General features: G+C 41.5%; 1 protein-coding gene across 1 annotated transcript in view; it reads right to left on the bottom strand.

Annotated features, from left to right (window-relative positions):
• The window catches only part of SLC16A10 (solute carrier family 16 member 10), a 54,800-nt gene extending 40,290 nt beyond the window's left edge, over positions 1-14,510 (bottom strand). The window contains exon 1 of the mRNA XM_032215455.1: positions 13,905-14,510. Coding sequence (XP_032071346.1) covers positions 13,905-14,304 — 400 coding nt within the window. The 5' untranslated portion in view covers positions 14,305-14,510. The remainder of the gene's footprint in view (positions 1-13,904) is intronic.
• Positions 14,511-16,551: the final 2,041 nt, after the last annotated feature.

The following is a 16,551-nucleotide window of genomic DNA, read 5'->3' as shown; positions in this document are numbered from 1 at the left end:
GAAAGACCCAGTAGCACAAGAAGATGTCACCTACAGGAGTCATCTACAACGTACAATATAATACAATAGCAGAGTTGGAAGGTACCTTAGAGGTCTTCTAGTCCAACCCCCTGACTAGGCAGGAAACCCTATACCATTCCAGACAAATGTCTATCTAACATCTTCTTAAAGACTTCCAGTGTTGGGGCATTCACAACTTCTGGAGGCAAGCTGTTCCACTGATAAATTGTTCTAACTGTCAGGAATTTCTCCTCAGTTCTAAGTTGTTTCTTTCCTTGATTAGTTTCCACCCATTGCTTCTTGTTCTACCCTCAGGTGCCTTGGAGAATAGTTTGACTCCCTCTTCTTTGTGGCAACCCCTGAGATATTGGAAAACTGCTATCATGTCTCCCCTAGTCCTTCTTTTCATTAAATTAGACATACCCAGTTCCTGCAACCGTTCTTCATATGTTTTAGTCTCCAGTCCCCTAATCATCTTTGTTGCTCTTATCTGCACTCTTTCTAGAGTCTGCACATCTTTTCTACATCATGGCAATCAAAACTGAATGCAGCATTCCAAGGGTGGCCTTACTAAGGCATTATAAAGTGGTATTAACACTTCATGTGATCTTGATTCTATCCCTCTGTTTATGCAGCCTAGAACTGTGTTGGCTTTTTTGGCAGCTGCTGCACACTGCTGGCTCATATTTAAATGGTTGTCCACTAGGATTCCAAGATCCCTCTCACAGTTACTACTGTTGAGCAAGGTACCACCTATACTGTACCTGTGCATTTCGTTTTTCTTGCCTAAATGTAGAACCTTACTCTTTTCACCATTGAATTTCATTTTATTAGATAGTGCTCAATGTTCAAATTTGTCAAGATGCTTCTGTATCTTAAGTCTATCTTCTGGAGTGTTGGCTATTCCTGCCAGCTTGGTGTCATCTGCAAATTTGATGAGTTCCCCATTTATTCCCTCATCCAAATCATTGATGAAGATGTTGAAGAGTACTGGGCCCAAAACAGAGCCTTGGGGTACTCTACTGCATACTTCCCTCCATGTAGATGCAGTTCCATTGAGGACTACACATTGAGTGCGGTTGGTCAGCCAGTTACAAATCCATCTGGTGGTTATGCTGTCCAACCCACATTCTTCTACTTTATCTAGTAGTAGGTTATGGTCTACCTTATCAAATGCCTTACTGAAGTCTATATCGACTATATCGACAGCATTCCTCTGGTCCACTAATTTTGTCACTTTGTCAAAGAATGCAATAAGATTAGTCTGGCATGATCTGTTTTTGACAAACCCATGTTGGCTTTTGGCTATTACTTTCTTTACTTCTAGGTGTTTGCTAATTCGTTGCTTGATTATCTTTTCCAGAATCTTTTCTGGTATTGAGGTCAGGCTGATAGGTCTGTAGTTTCCTGGATCTATTTTTTCCCCTTTTTTGAAGATGGGAACCACATCAGCTCTTTTCCAGTCCTCTGGCAGTTCCCCAGTGCTCCAGGATCTCTGAAAGATATAGTTCAGTGGTTATAGCAATAGCAGTTAGACTTATATACCGCTTCATAGAGCTTTCAGCTCTCTCTAAGCGGTTTACAGAGTCAGCATATTGCCCCCACAGTCTGGGTCCTCATTTCACCTACCTCGGAAGGATGGAAGGCTGAGTCAACCTTGAGCCAGTGAGATTAGAACCGTTGAACTGCAGATAACAGTCAGCTGAAGTGGCCTGCAGTACTGCACCCTAACCACTGTGCCACCTCGGCTCTTATGAGATCTCGTCTGCATGTTCCTTCAGAACCCTGGGGTGTAATCCATCCGGTCCTGGTGATTTGAACTCGTCTAGGATAGACAGGTGCTCACGTACCGTTTTCTTCCCTATTTCAACTTGTGTTCCTAATCTGATTTTTCTGGTGCTGTTTTTGATAGGTTGGACTGTTTTATCTCTTTGTGTAAAGACAGATGCAAAAGATGAGTTAAATAGTTATGCTTTCTCCCTGTTGCTTGTCACCTTCTTGCCACTTTCTCCCAGCAATGGACCAATTGTTTCCTTAACTTTTTTCTTGTTTTTAACATGTTGGAAGAAGCTTTTTTTTTGTTATTTTTTACTTTTGTGGCAAGCCTTTCTTCATTGTGAGCCTTAGCTTTCCTTACTTCATCTTTTCAGGCTCAGGCTATTTGCTGATATTCTACCTTAGTTATGTCTCCCTCTTTCCACTTTTTATACTTATCTTTTTTGTCTTTCAATTTGTCAGAGAGTTCTTTATGCAGCTATGCTGGTTTCTTTTGGAAGCTGTTATTTTTCTTCTTCATTGCTATTGTGCTAGACTGGGCTTTTGTAATCTCATTTTTCAAAATTTCCCAAGCTTCTTCAGTTGTTTTCCCCTTGAGGATTCTCATCCATGGAATTCTTCCCAAGCTCTCTCTAAGTTTACTGAAATTAGCTCTCTTAAAATCCAAGACTCTAGTTTGACTTTGTTCTACTATTTGTGTTTGCATAATGTTGAATTCATTATTCATTCATTCAACAAGTACTATAACTATCACTATGTACAGACAGGCATAAGACTGGCAGATAACATCCATGAACTTGAACTAGCAGTCAGAATACATGATGAAAATTCCTTAACTGTAATATACATGGCAGACTTAACTATAGTTTCAAATGGGAAATTGTGAGCATCCTAGATCAAGCTAAGTCCAAAATTGCTAGGGAATTCCTGGAAATCTACCATCAACAGACACAGAGATAAGCCACATTTATACATTACTCCAAAGTGGCACTCAAAAAGCTAAAAAGGAAACAAAAAGACCAAAATACTTCCCTGCCAGCAATCAACACCCAGGTAAACAGGGATTAATCCAGACTGACAATCAAGCAGTGAACAATACCCCAATCCAGGAGCTACCAACTCAGTATAGGGTTTCCTGCCTAGGCTGGGGGTTGGACTAGAAGACCTCCAAGGTCCCTTCCAACTCTGCTATTGTATTGTATTGTAACTCAAACAAAATCAGAAAACAATAGCCAGTTTAACCATGAGCTACAAATATTCTCTTCCATTGGTAAAATCTCTTTCATTCTAACGACCTTCCTCAGAATTTTTATAGAACAGAACAGAACAGAATAGAATAGAATAGAATTCTTTATTGGCCAAGTGTGATTGGACACACAATGATTTGTCTTTGGTGCATATGCTCTCAGTGTACATAAAAAGACAAGATACATTCGTGAAAAATCATAAGGTACATTTAATGATAGTCATAGGGTACAAATAAGCAATCAGGAAACAATATCAGTATAAATCGTGACAAAGTTACAGTCCTGCAGTCATAAGTGGGAGGGGATGGGTGATAGGAATGATGAGAAGACTAATAGTAATAGTAATGCAGCCTTAGTGAATGGTTTGACAGTGGTGAGGGAATTATTTGTTTAGCAGAGTGATGGCGTACGGGGGAAAAACTGTTCTTGTGTCTAGTTGTCTTGGTATGCAGTGCTCTATGGCATCGTTTTGACAGTAGGAATTGAAACAATTTATGTCCAAGATGCTAGGGGTCTGTAAATATTTTCATGGCCCTCTTTTTGACTCATGCAGTGTACAGGTCCTCAATGGAAGGCAGGTTGGCAATAACTGTTTTTTTCTGCAGTTCTGATTATTCTCTGAAGTCTGGGTCTGTCTTGTTGGGTTGCAGAACCAAACCAGACAGTTATAGAGGTGCAGTTGACACTCAATAATTCATCTGTAGAACTGTATCAGCAGCTCCTTGGGCAGTTTCAGCTTCCTGAGTTGGCACAGAAAGAACATTCTTTGTTGTGCTTTTTTGATGTCCTTTTTGATGTTAGGTGTCCATTTTAGGTCTTGAGATATGATAGAATCTAAAATTTTGAAGATCTCTACTGTTGATACTGTGTTGTCTAGTATTGTAAGAGGTGGTAGTATAGTAGGGTTTCTCCTTAAGTTTACCACCATTTCTACATTTTTGAGTGTGTTAAGTTCCAGATTGTTCTGGTCACACCATGAGGCTAGTTGTTCAACCTCCTGTCTGTATGCAGTTTCATCATTGTCTCAAATGAGACCAATCACTGTTGTATCATCTGCAAACTTCAGTAGTTTAACAGATGGACTGTTTGAGATGCAATCATTGGTATATAGAGAGAAGAGAAGTGGAGAGAGCACCCAGCCCTGGGGGGCTCCTGTGCTAGTTGTACAGGTATCTGATGTAATTTTACCTAGCTTCACCTGCTGCTTCCTGTCTATTAGGAAGCTTGTGATCCACTTACAAGTGTGTTCAGGTACTGCTACCTCATTTAGTTTAGTTGGAAGAATGTCTGGTATGATGGTACTGAATGCTGAACTAAAGTCTACAAAGAGGACCCTTGTGTAGGTCTTTGGAAATTCAAGATGTTGTAGGATGTATTGCATTTGTATGGTCATTGTTAGAATACTAAAGTCGGTACAACTGGAAAGCCCCAAATCTCTAATGAGCTCTACTGTGAAGTAATGACAGTTTCCTCTGCCATAGTCTAACACTACTCTACTGCGTTGATTTTACTGAAACTGACATGAAGTATATTACAAAGTGTGATCAGCCTATAAAAGTAGAGGCCAGATAATGAGATAGCTCTGGCTAGCTTGATACAGACAAAATCCTCTCAAGTCTATCTTTTAGGGACATAGTCGTCTCCAAATATCTAAATTAGCTCTCTGCTAAACAACATACCATATTTTTCAGAGTGTAAGACGCTCCAAAGTGTAAGACGCACCTAGCTTTTGGGGAGAAAAACGGGGGGGGGGGGGAGGAAATCTGCCTCTACCTACCAGCAATTTGCCTCCTTGCAACAAACAACAAACAATACAGACAATATATACTATTTGTGGTGTTACATTTCCGACTATACTTGTACAGATGCTGTTAAAATTGATGTGGCTTTCTGGAAGTATATATTATTTCAGTTTAGCCTGATTAGAAGAAAAAAAAAATCTGGCTCTGCCTGGCAGCAATTTACCTCTTGCAGCAAACAGCCATTTTCACTTTCAATTTCAGTTTCAGCTTTCAGCTGTTTCAGACTGCAAGGATTACCATAGCCTATTGCTGCCTCCACAAGCCCATTTTCCCGTTTGCTACAAGGAGGCAAATTGCTGGGAGGCAGAAGCCAAAGAGTGGAGGCTGGTTGGTGGGCGGGGCTGCATTCCGTGTATAAGACGCACCCAAATTTTCACTCTCTTTTAGGAGGAGCGAAAGGTGCATCTTAATACTCCAAAAAATACGGTAACTTATCTATTTTTTAAAAAGCAAGGGAAGCAACATTATGCTGCACATAAATGAGTATTAGGAACAGATTTTTGTAAAATAAATAGTTCATTGTACCAAGCAAGTCAGAGAAGAAATGTAAACAACCTCACAGAGATTGCCCTTTGACTTCTTCCATTGCAATTCTGATCTCTTGGGAGTACAGGAATGGATGATAATTGATTTATCCAATAGAATCAACCTTGAAACACTAAAAAAATCCAAACTTCCTTTATGAGATACATATAATACATGGATTCGATCTGTTTAGACATTATTGCATATTTATACCTAGAGAGCATATAATTTAATATTAATCCATTTATAAGGTGGAATACATACAAATGTTAATATATTCATTTCAAAGTTTCTAAAATATTGTTCCTGAGTTAATTTTTTAAAACATTTAGACCTGAATGGCAAGAAATAGGAACTACTGATACTTTATTAAAAGTTGATCAGTTTTGTAACATCTGGTAAATTCTGATAAAAGATAACTTTATATTTTAGTCATAATAATGAGCATTAAGTCTTATATTTTATGTTCTTTTAATTTTATATTTTATTCATATTAATTAGCATTAAGTCTTACATTATATGTTCTTTTAATTTGTTATTAGAAAAATAAAGCAGCAAATCTTTAATATTTCTTTCAGCCAGCATTTCTCTCCAGCAACTACAGAATAGTTAGCCTGGTATCTAAACAGTTCAAGAACAAATTTATTAAGGGATTGGTCTATAAACTATAAGAAAAATAATGCGCTATTAGGAATCAACGTACCTTCTTCTCTACCACTGATTTGGTGAGCCTAACATATTATGTCACATTAAGGGATAAGAAGCAAGCCATGTCATTAGAAAATGATAAATTTCATGTTGCTTGGCATTCTTGCATACTATATCAGAAATTCATTTGTAAAACTAATTTAAAAACAAATTTGACAAAGCTTGGTTTAGCATAACAAACTTTTCAAATTACTGTCAAAAAATCTTATTTGCATCAGTTTCTCTAACAGATTCATTTACCGTATTTATCGGCGTATAACACGCAGTTTTAAAACTAAAATTGCAAGCTTAAACCCTGCCTGCGTGTTATACGCCGATACCCCGGGTGGCAGAAGCCCGGGACCCAGTCAAATTCGCTGCGCAAGGTGAAACGGCCGGCAGCAGCCCTGCTCTCCTGCTGCGGCTTCTGTTTCAATAGGGAAGAAAACTTCCTTTCGCTTCCCGGGCTTCTGCCGCCCGGCAGAAGCCCCGGGACCCAGTCAAATTCGGGAAGCGAAAGGAAGTTTTCTTCCCTACTGAAACAGAAGCCGCAGCAGCAGCCTCGCTCTCCTGCGGCCAGCGTCCGTTTCAGTCGCTTCCCTTGTCCGTCTTGATTGCTGGAAGCAGTAACAAACGGCGCGTCCGCTCCGCATCGCCCTGACAACCACCCCAGCCGGCGGCTGCCAGGCCTCGCTGGAGTCAATTGCAAAGCTGCGTTCAGCGCTTTGAGGACCTGAGGCATCTTGGGAAATGTAGTTCCCTATCAGAAAGAATGGAGTAGCTGCGAATTTGTAACAACATAATATAACTTGGTGCTTCGCAGGTTACGAAAATCTCGTTTGATTTGCACACTGTTTTTTAAAAGTTAGATAAAGAAATTATGCTGTGAAAGCGACTAGATAGCCCCCCTCCCCTTCCTGTGTGTGAGAAAGGGAAGGAGAGGAAGGAAGGAGGGAGGGGGGAGGAAAAGAAGAAGGGAGGGGGGGAGAAGATGGAAGGAGAAAAGATGGATGGAAGGAGAAAGAATGGAAGAAGGAGGAAGATGGAAGAAGAAAGGAAGAAAAAGAAGAAGGGAGGGAGAAGGAAGGAGGTAGGAAGAAAAGGGGAAGAGAGGGAAAGAGCAGAAAGACAAAGAGGATGAAGTTGATAGGCAAGAGGAAGGGGGAAGGAAGGGAAAAAAGAGGGAGAGAGTGAAGATGAGGAAGAGGTTTTTGGTTTTCCAAAAAGCAGTGATTCTGATTAAGTTCTTTTGCTCAAAGAGGTGTTTTTTCATTTCATATTTGCCTTTTAAGAGGAGTTAATGTTATAATTCATGTTCTAATGTTATAAATTTTAATCCAACATTAAGTTCCGAGCTTCCAAGTCATTTATTTTTAATGAAAAAAATTTTTACTCAAATTTTTGTGTTAAAATGGGGGGTGCGTGTTATACGCCGGTGCGTGTTATACGCCGATAAATACGGTATTCCATGAGGCCCTTAAGTTCTGCAGGCCCAGTGTGGCCCACCAGCCTTGGGAAGCGCATTGGTGGTTTTTAAAATCCATGGCCACTAAACGTCACCTCCTCCATAAAGGATCTTCTACCTAATTTTTCATAGTCATCACCACCCTGAAAGACGTAATGCTGGGTGCCTGCAAGGTCTCTAGACCTTATTGACACTGCTGACTCCATTGCTGCCACTGTGTTGCTAGCTGCCACAAATCCCCTCTGAGAGTTGTGTTGGCCTATGTTACATAATGCTTTTTTTTTCTTCCACTCAATCATGTCTGATTCTGAGACTTCCTGGAAAGTCCCTGCGGGGGTTTTTTTGGCAAGATTTTTCAGAACTGTTTTGCCATTGACTGGTTTAAGGTCACCCAGCTGTTTTTATACCTAGGGTGGGACTAGAATTCACAGGTTCCCGGCTTCTAGCTTGATGCATTAATTACTACACCAAACTGACTCGTATTGCATTATGCTGATTTGTAATATATATATAAGAATAAAACGAATGGAAAAAGAACACTAATAGCAATAGCACAGACTTATATACCGCTTCATAGTGCTTTACAGTCTTCTCTAAGTGATTTACAGAATCAGCATATTGCCCCCAACAATCTGGGTCCTCATTTTACCGACCTCGGAAGGATGGAAGACCTTGAGCCTAGTGAGATTCGATCTGCCAAACTGCTGGCAGTTGGTGATCAGCAGAAGTAGCCTGCAGTACTGCACTCTAACCACTGCACCTCTTAGGCACATTAAATTTTGCTCTTGACAGTTAAATTGAATGTCTTTATGAATATTACAAATGTATCAAATTACCTGAAAAGATTAAAAAACAAATCATTTATCTTTATTTTTTGAAGACTCTAGAGCAGGAGTGTCAAATTCTATTTCATTGAGGGCTGCATCAAGGTTGTGTTTGACCTCGGGAGCCCGGAATGGGCACGGCCAGCTCAACGTCACTCATCGAGGCTCCCTTTTCTGCTACCACGGCCTCCTGCAACCCTCTGCCAGTGAAAATGGAGCTCAGGGAAGCCGTGAGTGGCCCATCAATGATCTGTTTTTGGCCAAGACAGCCTTCTGCAGCCCTCTGCCAGCAAAAATGGAGCTCAGGAAAGCCATGCACAGCCTGCCCATGCTCTGTTTTCAGCCATGAGGGCCTCCAGAAGCCCTCTGTCAGCAAAAATAGAGCTTGGGGAAGCTGCATGCAGCCTTCGTTTTCGCTGGCAGAGGGCTGCAGGAGGCTGTCGTAGTCGAAACAGAGCCCAGGAAGGCTGCACGCACCCTCCCAAGCTCTGTTTTCACTGGCAGAGGCACCATGGACCGGTCATTCACTGTGTCCAGGGCAGCCATGTGGGCCAGATCTAAACACCCTGTGGACCAGATCCAGACCATGGGCCTCAAGCTTGATACCCCTGCTCCAGAGGATCATGCAATTACCATATTTTTCGGAGTATAAGACGCACCTTTTTCCCTCAAAAAAGAGGGTGAAAATCTGGGTGCGTTTTATACACTGAATACAGCATTTTTGGCCTACTGAAACCCCACCCCCTTTGCAAAAATGGGTGTGCAGAGGGTTTGGGTGGCTTGCAAGTGCTCCTGCGGGCTGCGGAGAGCAAAAATGAGCAAAAATGCAAAAAATAGACCATTTTTTGCTCGTTTCCCCTCAACCCCCAGGAGCACTCTACAAGCCTCCCAAAGCTCTGCATGCCTTTTTTGTGTGTGCAAAAAACAAAGCGTGCAGAGGATTTGGGAAGCCTGCAGAGTGCAAAAACTTTTTAAAAAAAATTTACCTCTTCAAAATCATGGTACGTTTTATATTTTGGTGCACCTTATAGTCCAAAAAATACGGTAAATGTAGACTGGGGGGGGGGGGAATCTTACAGATTCATTTATCTCCGCAAACAAAAAGTAATTTATGAGGTCATGGAATTAAAAACAAAAAGTGATCACCGTAATAAGACCTTAAACCACCAAGTTTGTGCAGTCTTATGCACCAAAATTTCTGTTTCAAAACAAGTAACCAGAACAGATAGAGGTGATTTTCTGTTACCATGTAACTGCAAATGGTCACTAAACAAGGCAGTCACTAAACAAGGCATTTTGTGATACATTTTTTAAAGCAATAATTACTTCAATATTCACTAATAAAACAAGTGTTTTTATATTCAACTCTTTTATTCACAAACGAATAGTATCTTCAAGTAGTCTAAAGCAGATTTTCTTCTGTAAATTTTTTGTTTTTGTTTATATCAGATGGTCATTTCAGCATTAAATTCTCACCGGCTCAAGGTTAACTCATGCCAATGTTTCTCTGCTCCTCTATAAGGAAATACTATATTTAAAGATTCTGATTCATATGAAAATGGATGCTTGGGGCAGAGAATTAACAAAGAGGCAGTTGTTTCATGAGAGCCACAAGAAGGCTCTGAAGCTGAATGAATGTATATGTTAAACAAGTCTGAAGAAAACACAGTTGCTCCTTTTATTTACTACATATTTGGAGCAGTCCCTCATGCTCAGCACTAGAATTATTCCTATATATTATAATTATTTCACCTCTTTCCAAACAGCTTTTACCATTCTAAGCTTTTCTTCTGCATAGTTCTAAAGATGCTTGGAGTGAATGTTTTCTGGTTGTAAGAAAGATAATTTTACACCCATTCACTACTGCTGCTCTGAAGGCAAAGAGAGACTTGTTAGATTCAGATGAGTTTAAACAGCACTGCCACGGAATGGGACAGCTTGCCACTACCAACTCACCGCGGCCAACTCACCAAAAGAAAACTCAATGCAGCACAATTCAATAATTCTATTTAATTATTTAAAATTATTTTAAAAATTATTTTAATTTTTATCATCACACTTCATTTTTGTCCCTCCTTTGGCATCCTTTAATGATTCTATTGTACCATTTATTTTATACCAGTAACTTTTCTCCCATGGCAAGTTGGCCACGGCGAGTTGTCCCATGGCACGTTGGCCACAAGTTGGCAATGGCAAGTCAGCCATGGCATGTTGGCCGCAAGATGGACATGGCGAGTTGTCCTAGTACAAAGAAAATAGATTATATCTAGTTATTTTTGCCTTAGTTCTGCATTTGTAGCAGCCTGTTAGTTTGAATAATAGCAATAGCTTCAAAACCTTAGCAATAAATGTATTTAACTGAGGGAAGCCTAGTGGCATTTCTTTTCTTTTCTTCTTTCTTTTCCTTTGCCCTTATTCCTGACAAACCACCTGTTTCCCCTTTTTAAAAAGAATCTGTGCCTTTGAGTCACTCCTAATAACTATCTAGATTAGTCCTTGCACTACACCACCTTCTCTTCCCCTACTACTATATGGAACAAGAGACAGTTTTCAGATGTCCCACCAAGACATTTGAATATTTCAGCCCATACCTGCTGCTGTCTACATTCATTCAGTTTGTAACAATTCTAAGGAGCAATTAATTCTAGCTAGAAATTAGAACTTAGTCTATTTATTAAGATGACGGATTATATTAATGTCTGTGTGTATAAACACAATGTACACATATCATAAAGCATCAGATAAGTGTAAGTATAATCTTTATTGTCACTGTACTTAAATACAACGAAATTGGTTAAACTTGCTTCTTAAAAAAAGATTTAATATATTCCAACTAGAAACAACAATGTAATGATATCTTGTTATACTTTTGTATTATAGTCAATGCCAAGCTAACCAGACATATTAGACTTTTTAAATTACTTAAGCAGTTAATATTTTTCTAACTTAAATATATAATATTCCTTGAGCCCAAGTTAAAGCAATTATTTAAAGTTTACCACTTACTCTTCAGTGTGCAAAAAAAAAGAGATTACATAGCCTGTATTTTGTATGATGTTCATGCTCAGTTTTAACTAGACATTTGCAGTCATTGAAATCATAATAGGAAGATGCAACCTTATTGTTCTTAGTACACCACCACCCCTGTTCTCCATTGGCTCCCTGAGTCTGCCCAAACTTGTGCACTATGTCGATGACAGTTTCCCCTAATAACTGATTTTCAAAATAATCTGATAAAGGTGCTGTAAAGGTTGTTTTAGGTAAAGAAATCAGATGAATGGTAAAGAATATACAGTATGTATAATACTTAGATTTGCAATGTACAACTGAGTGGCAACCTCCAAAAATGTACTGTGCAGTGAGTTATCAACCTGTAATCTTACACATGTACAGATGGAAATATATATTAGCTATGGTGGCGCAGTGGTTAGAATGCAGTATTGCCCACTGCAAGCAGTTCGATTCTCACGGGCTCAAGGTTGACTCAGCCTTCCATCCTTTTGAGGACGGTAAAATGGGGATCCAGATTGTTGGGGGCAAAATGCTGACTCTGTAAACCACTTAAAGAGGGCTGTAAAGCACTGTGCAGCGGTATATAAGTCTAAGTACTATTGCTCTATCCTGTTGAGTTAAAACAAAACTCTTACACAAGCTGATACATATTTGTAGTCTACACTGAAATCAACATATGGTCGACATAATTTCAGCTTTTTTACTGAAGGAAAAAAATATTGTCATAAATACTAGCCACTAAACTTTCTTTAGCAAGTTCATGTAACTATGCATATCTAGATTTGGAATGTTATATTCCTAAACAAATTAAAATCATTTTAAGTTCAAAATAATTGGGTGCGGGACACTGTCACTTACAAAAAGAATGATAAAAACGTATTTCTAATTATAATATACATTTTAGATATTTCTATCTGTTTTTTATTTTCGCAAAATAAAGATGTAATAAAAAGATCTATATTTTTAAATTAAATTCACATGCCTTAACAGTCTTCCCCCTTCTTGCATTATTACTTCTATGTGAATAGCATGATTTTAAGTACTATTCAATTGTTTTAAACTTGTATTTCACAATTTTACCCAGCAAATATTATTTCCCCTTGATTATTGAGGTGTACTGGTGATAGTTACAGGCTAACACATGGTTAAATAAAGTATGGTTTACTTAGCTCAAATGTCTGGGTTCGCACAACACACTAGGCTAAACCCTAGCCAATGTACTGTGAGCTGTCATACTTCCTGCTTTATTTAACTAACAACTAAGAGTAGCCACGTAGAATTCATTTAATCCTAAAGAACACAAGGTGGCATTTGCCAGGATATCCTTGCCTCCAGGATGATGTTTTTCTTTTCTTACACAAGAGAAAAGACCAATTTCTCCAGTCTTTTAGATGGAGAGACGGAACTGCAGGTCACAGAGCTGATGCATTGTACCTGTGGTACAAAAACAACTAGATTTTTACAAAGAAATTTCCCCACACCACTGTCAGATCAAAACTGGCATCCCTCCCTGCAACTACAATGCATATATTAAAAAAAACTGTTAAAAAAAAGGTGGGGGGGTGTTTCAAAATGACACCACCAGAAAAAAAGTGTTTTATGCAGGATGTGAAACAAAACCAATAACATTAAGAGGTTGGTCCTCAGACCAGATGACTTCATAGATATGAGAAATACAGAGTTTTAGGTTACTAAAAAAAAAGATAAAGAAATCCTTATCTTTGTGGCAGCCTGATTCAAGGACTACATGGAGGCAGAGGTACCGTTTTCTTGCAATTAAAACGGTATGCCATTGTGTAAAGAAAAGTTCCATCATAGATTTCAAAGCAGAATTTTGCATTTGTGCACACAAAACACACAACGCTGCACAGAGCACAGATCTGGGGGTTGGCAGCACACTGTTGGGCAGGACCCGCAGCACTCCCGCCTCCTCGGTTATCTAGCTGTCATGCACTCCAGCACTCCAACTTGCCGATGTTGCAGATGTCCTGGGGCTACAAGCTCCATCCACGAGTTGGAGGAAAGCAGCTAGGTTCTTCTTCTCATAGCTTTTCCTCTGTGCTCAAGAACGGGACATCCCTCTCTCCCCCGCCCCCACGCCTTTGAGGAATCTTTTGGGGTTTTTTTACTATTTCAGTTTCAACTGCAGTAATACAAGAGCACACAACAGATAGAAACTCAAAGTAAACCGCTCCAAACTTGATTGCAGAAAATATGACTTCAGCAACAGAGTGGCCAATGCCTGGAATGCACTACATGACTCTGGTGTTACATCCTCAAACCCCTAAAACTTTAACCTTAAACTGTCTACTGTTGACCTCACCCCATTCCTAAGAGGTCTGTAAAGGGCCGTGCATAAGCGCACCATCCCTGTCCTGCTGCCTCACTTATTCCTATTCATTTCATTCCTATCCATGTTTACTCTTATACCTGTTCTCCTGTAAACGATTGACAAATCAAATCAAATAAATAAAAATAAATAAATAAATCCCCGGACCCGCCGCCTAGCTGCTTTTAAAGGCAGCTGGGGAAGGGAAGCCCCCGGCGGCCACTTTTCCTCCCTTACCTGTCCTGAACATCAGCTGCTCGTCTTTGGGGTCTCCGAATTCCGACAGCAAGGACTTGAAGAGGACTCCGCACGAGTTCTGGATCCCGAAGACAGTCCCGTTGCACCACATAGAGGCCAGCATGACCACCCAGCCCCAGCCTCCTTCGGGAGGCTCAGCCGTCTCCGGGTGCACTGGCGGCGGCGGCGGCTCACCCTGCTCCGCCGCCTTCTCGGGAGGGCTCTGCGTCTCCCCCAGCCTAGCCACCAAGTCCGGTTCTGCGACCCCGGAGGCGAGCAAGGCTTCCTGTGGGCACCATTCTCCGTTCTCCTTTTTCGGCTCATCCTCGCCCGCCGTCTCACTTTCCTCCGGAGAGGAGAGAGCGTTCCCCGCTTCCACCTCCTCGCTGACGGGAGACATAACCGCGAAGCGAAGCGCCGAAAGGCGGCCTTGGGCTACGGCTCGGCGCTCCCTCGCTCCTTAGCACCGCCGAGGCAGCGCGAACATGCCCCGCGTACGAGGAAGGAGGAGCGCGATCCAGAACTTGGCCGCCAGGCGCGAAAAGAAACGTTCTCCCTCGCCGCTCGGGCGACACTACTCAAGAGCCCCGAAGCTCGATTTGCATATTATTGCCCCTGATCCGCCTGCCGCACGAGCGAGCCAGCCCCTCAAGGCGGGGCCGTCCGCGCGAGCCTTTTCCAGGTGGTTTTTGAAGGAGCGGCCCACGAGGAGGCGTGGCCTTCGAGCTAGAGATGCGCTTCTGCGACCCGCCTTCTTCGGGGCGCCCCGCCTTTCAATATTCCGAACGTCCTCATTGGCTAAAGGGGGTGCTGAGGTTCCGCCCCACTCCCCCTCTCCCTGAGGCCCACGAAGCGGACAAACCGGGACAAAGCGCGGAGCGCGCGCGCTTGAGTAAGAAAAGGCGAGAGCGGGAAAAAGTGGGGGGGGGGGTCGGGTTTTTGTTTGTTTGTTTGTTTGTTTTATCCCGCGCGCGCCGAGCGGCCAAGCCCATCCGTCAAAGAGATGACGACCACCCGAGGAAGGCGATTGGATGGGGGTTGAGAGTGGGGCGGTGACAATGATAATTGCTGCTGCTGCTGCTGCTGTACTCTGCTGCAGAAGCAGCATCGAAACCCGCAGGCTTAGAATCAAGTCCGCTGGCCACGCGTTCTGCGGCGGAGTCTCGTGAGAAAGGAGATCTTTCCCCGTGCTCACGACGACGGCCTCTCTCAGAGGCTGGCCTCTGTACATGCGTGTGTGTCTCTGATGTCAGCCACCACCCCCAAAGTTAGCGACAATTTATTGGCAGGGCTGAAGGGAAACAAAAAGACTTTTGCCAAGGTACAGGGCAAAAGGGCAGGAGTTTGCACGTAGGGACAAGTAGGAACAAACAACTGAATATTGCTAACTTAGTAGATGCACCCCACATCATTTGACAAAGATTGACCCAGGTAGATATGGTTCTTCTTTAATGAAGCCGCCATCAAAGGTATCAATCCAGATTATGACCCATATATTAAAAGATGCTTTAAGTATATTAAATATTTAGCTCTAGTATAAAGCATTCTGGACTAGAGCCCAGCCTTAATCATCAAAGGTTTATCAACCTCACTTCACATACGTCCAATGTTCAGGGTGAGCGTTATCACTAAAGTAAGAAAACAGCAGCAGGTGTTCTTTCAAGAGAGATATCCAGTAGCTCCAGGACATGGCAGCACAAATGTCAAGGCCTTGGGTGTCCCACCCACCACCCCACAGAGGGCCTCCAATCTTTGTAATCTTTAGTGTACAGAAGGTATTATGGTTTAGGTCTGAAAGAGCACAACGGAGAGAAAAACCAAGCTTTCTTGATCTTTCAGTAGGTGGTTTCCAAGAAAGGGGCCTGAAAAGTGGAAAGCCAGATGTTTATAAAAAGTAGAAAAGAACTTATAAAATAACTACAAGGTGGGAATCATATGGTTATACCAAATGGACCTTCCCGAAGGAAGTCGATTGTTAGAGCTGGAATGTTGACATCAACAGGCTGATTGAGAATGGGAGATTGGATTTCCTCAGTTTACCATGACGCTGCAAATCCCTTACTAGGCTGTCCTTGGACTATAATAATTATAGTAAAAATCAGTTATATTCATTATACTCAATTATAATAATTATAGTCAAACTAGCGGCCCACGGGCCAGGTGCATCATGTGCAAGCCACGCCCACTCCAGCTCTGCAAATGGGGGGGAAGGTCTTAAAACATCACGTGACAGCAACGTGACACAGTGAGTTTGACGCCCATGGATATTATGAGCTTGCAAGGGCACTTCTATGGTTTAGATGGGATTGCAGAGGGGCTTTCTCTAGGACTCTGGGTGGGTAGGAAGAGTTAATAGAGGGATGATAGGATTATACAAAGAGTGGAGCTGGGTTTGATCCTGACCATATCCAAAAGATGGGGGGAAAGGGTGCAACCTCTGTTTCATTTCTTCAATTTATTTTCTCCAGTATAAAGCAATTTTGAATGCACTGGAGATAATCTTATTAACTCTTTTTAATAAAAAGGGGATTATTTTTAGTCTTGGTGTTTTATGTCCAGTACAGATTTTGCATGTGTGACCCCTTAGAACATCTCTCAATAGCCTTTTACACATTGGTTGTTGGACACTCTAATTCTTCCAGAAGTG

Source organism: Thamnophis elegans, chromosome 4 (assembly GCF_009769535.1).
Source record: "Thamnophis elegans isolate rThaEle1 chromosome 4, rThaEle1.pri, whole genome shotgun sequence".
In the NCBI taxonomy this organism is placed as follows: Eukaryota; Metazoa; Chordata; class Lepidosauria; order Squamata; family Colubridae; genus Thamnophis; species Thamnophis elegans.
The sequence above is the reverse complement of the archived record's forward strand: the minus strand, read 5'-3'. Positions and strand labels throughout refer to the sequence as shown.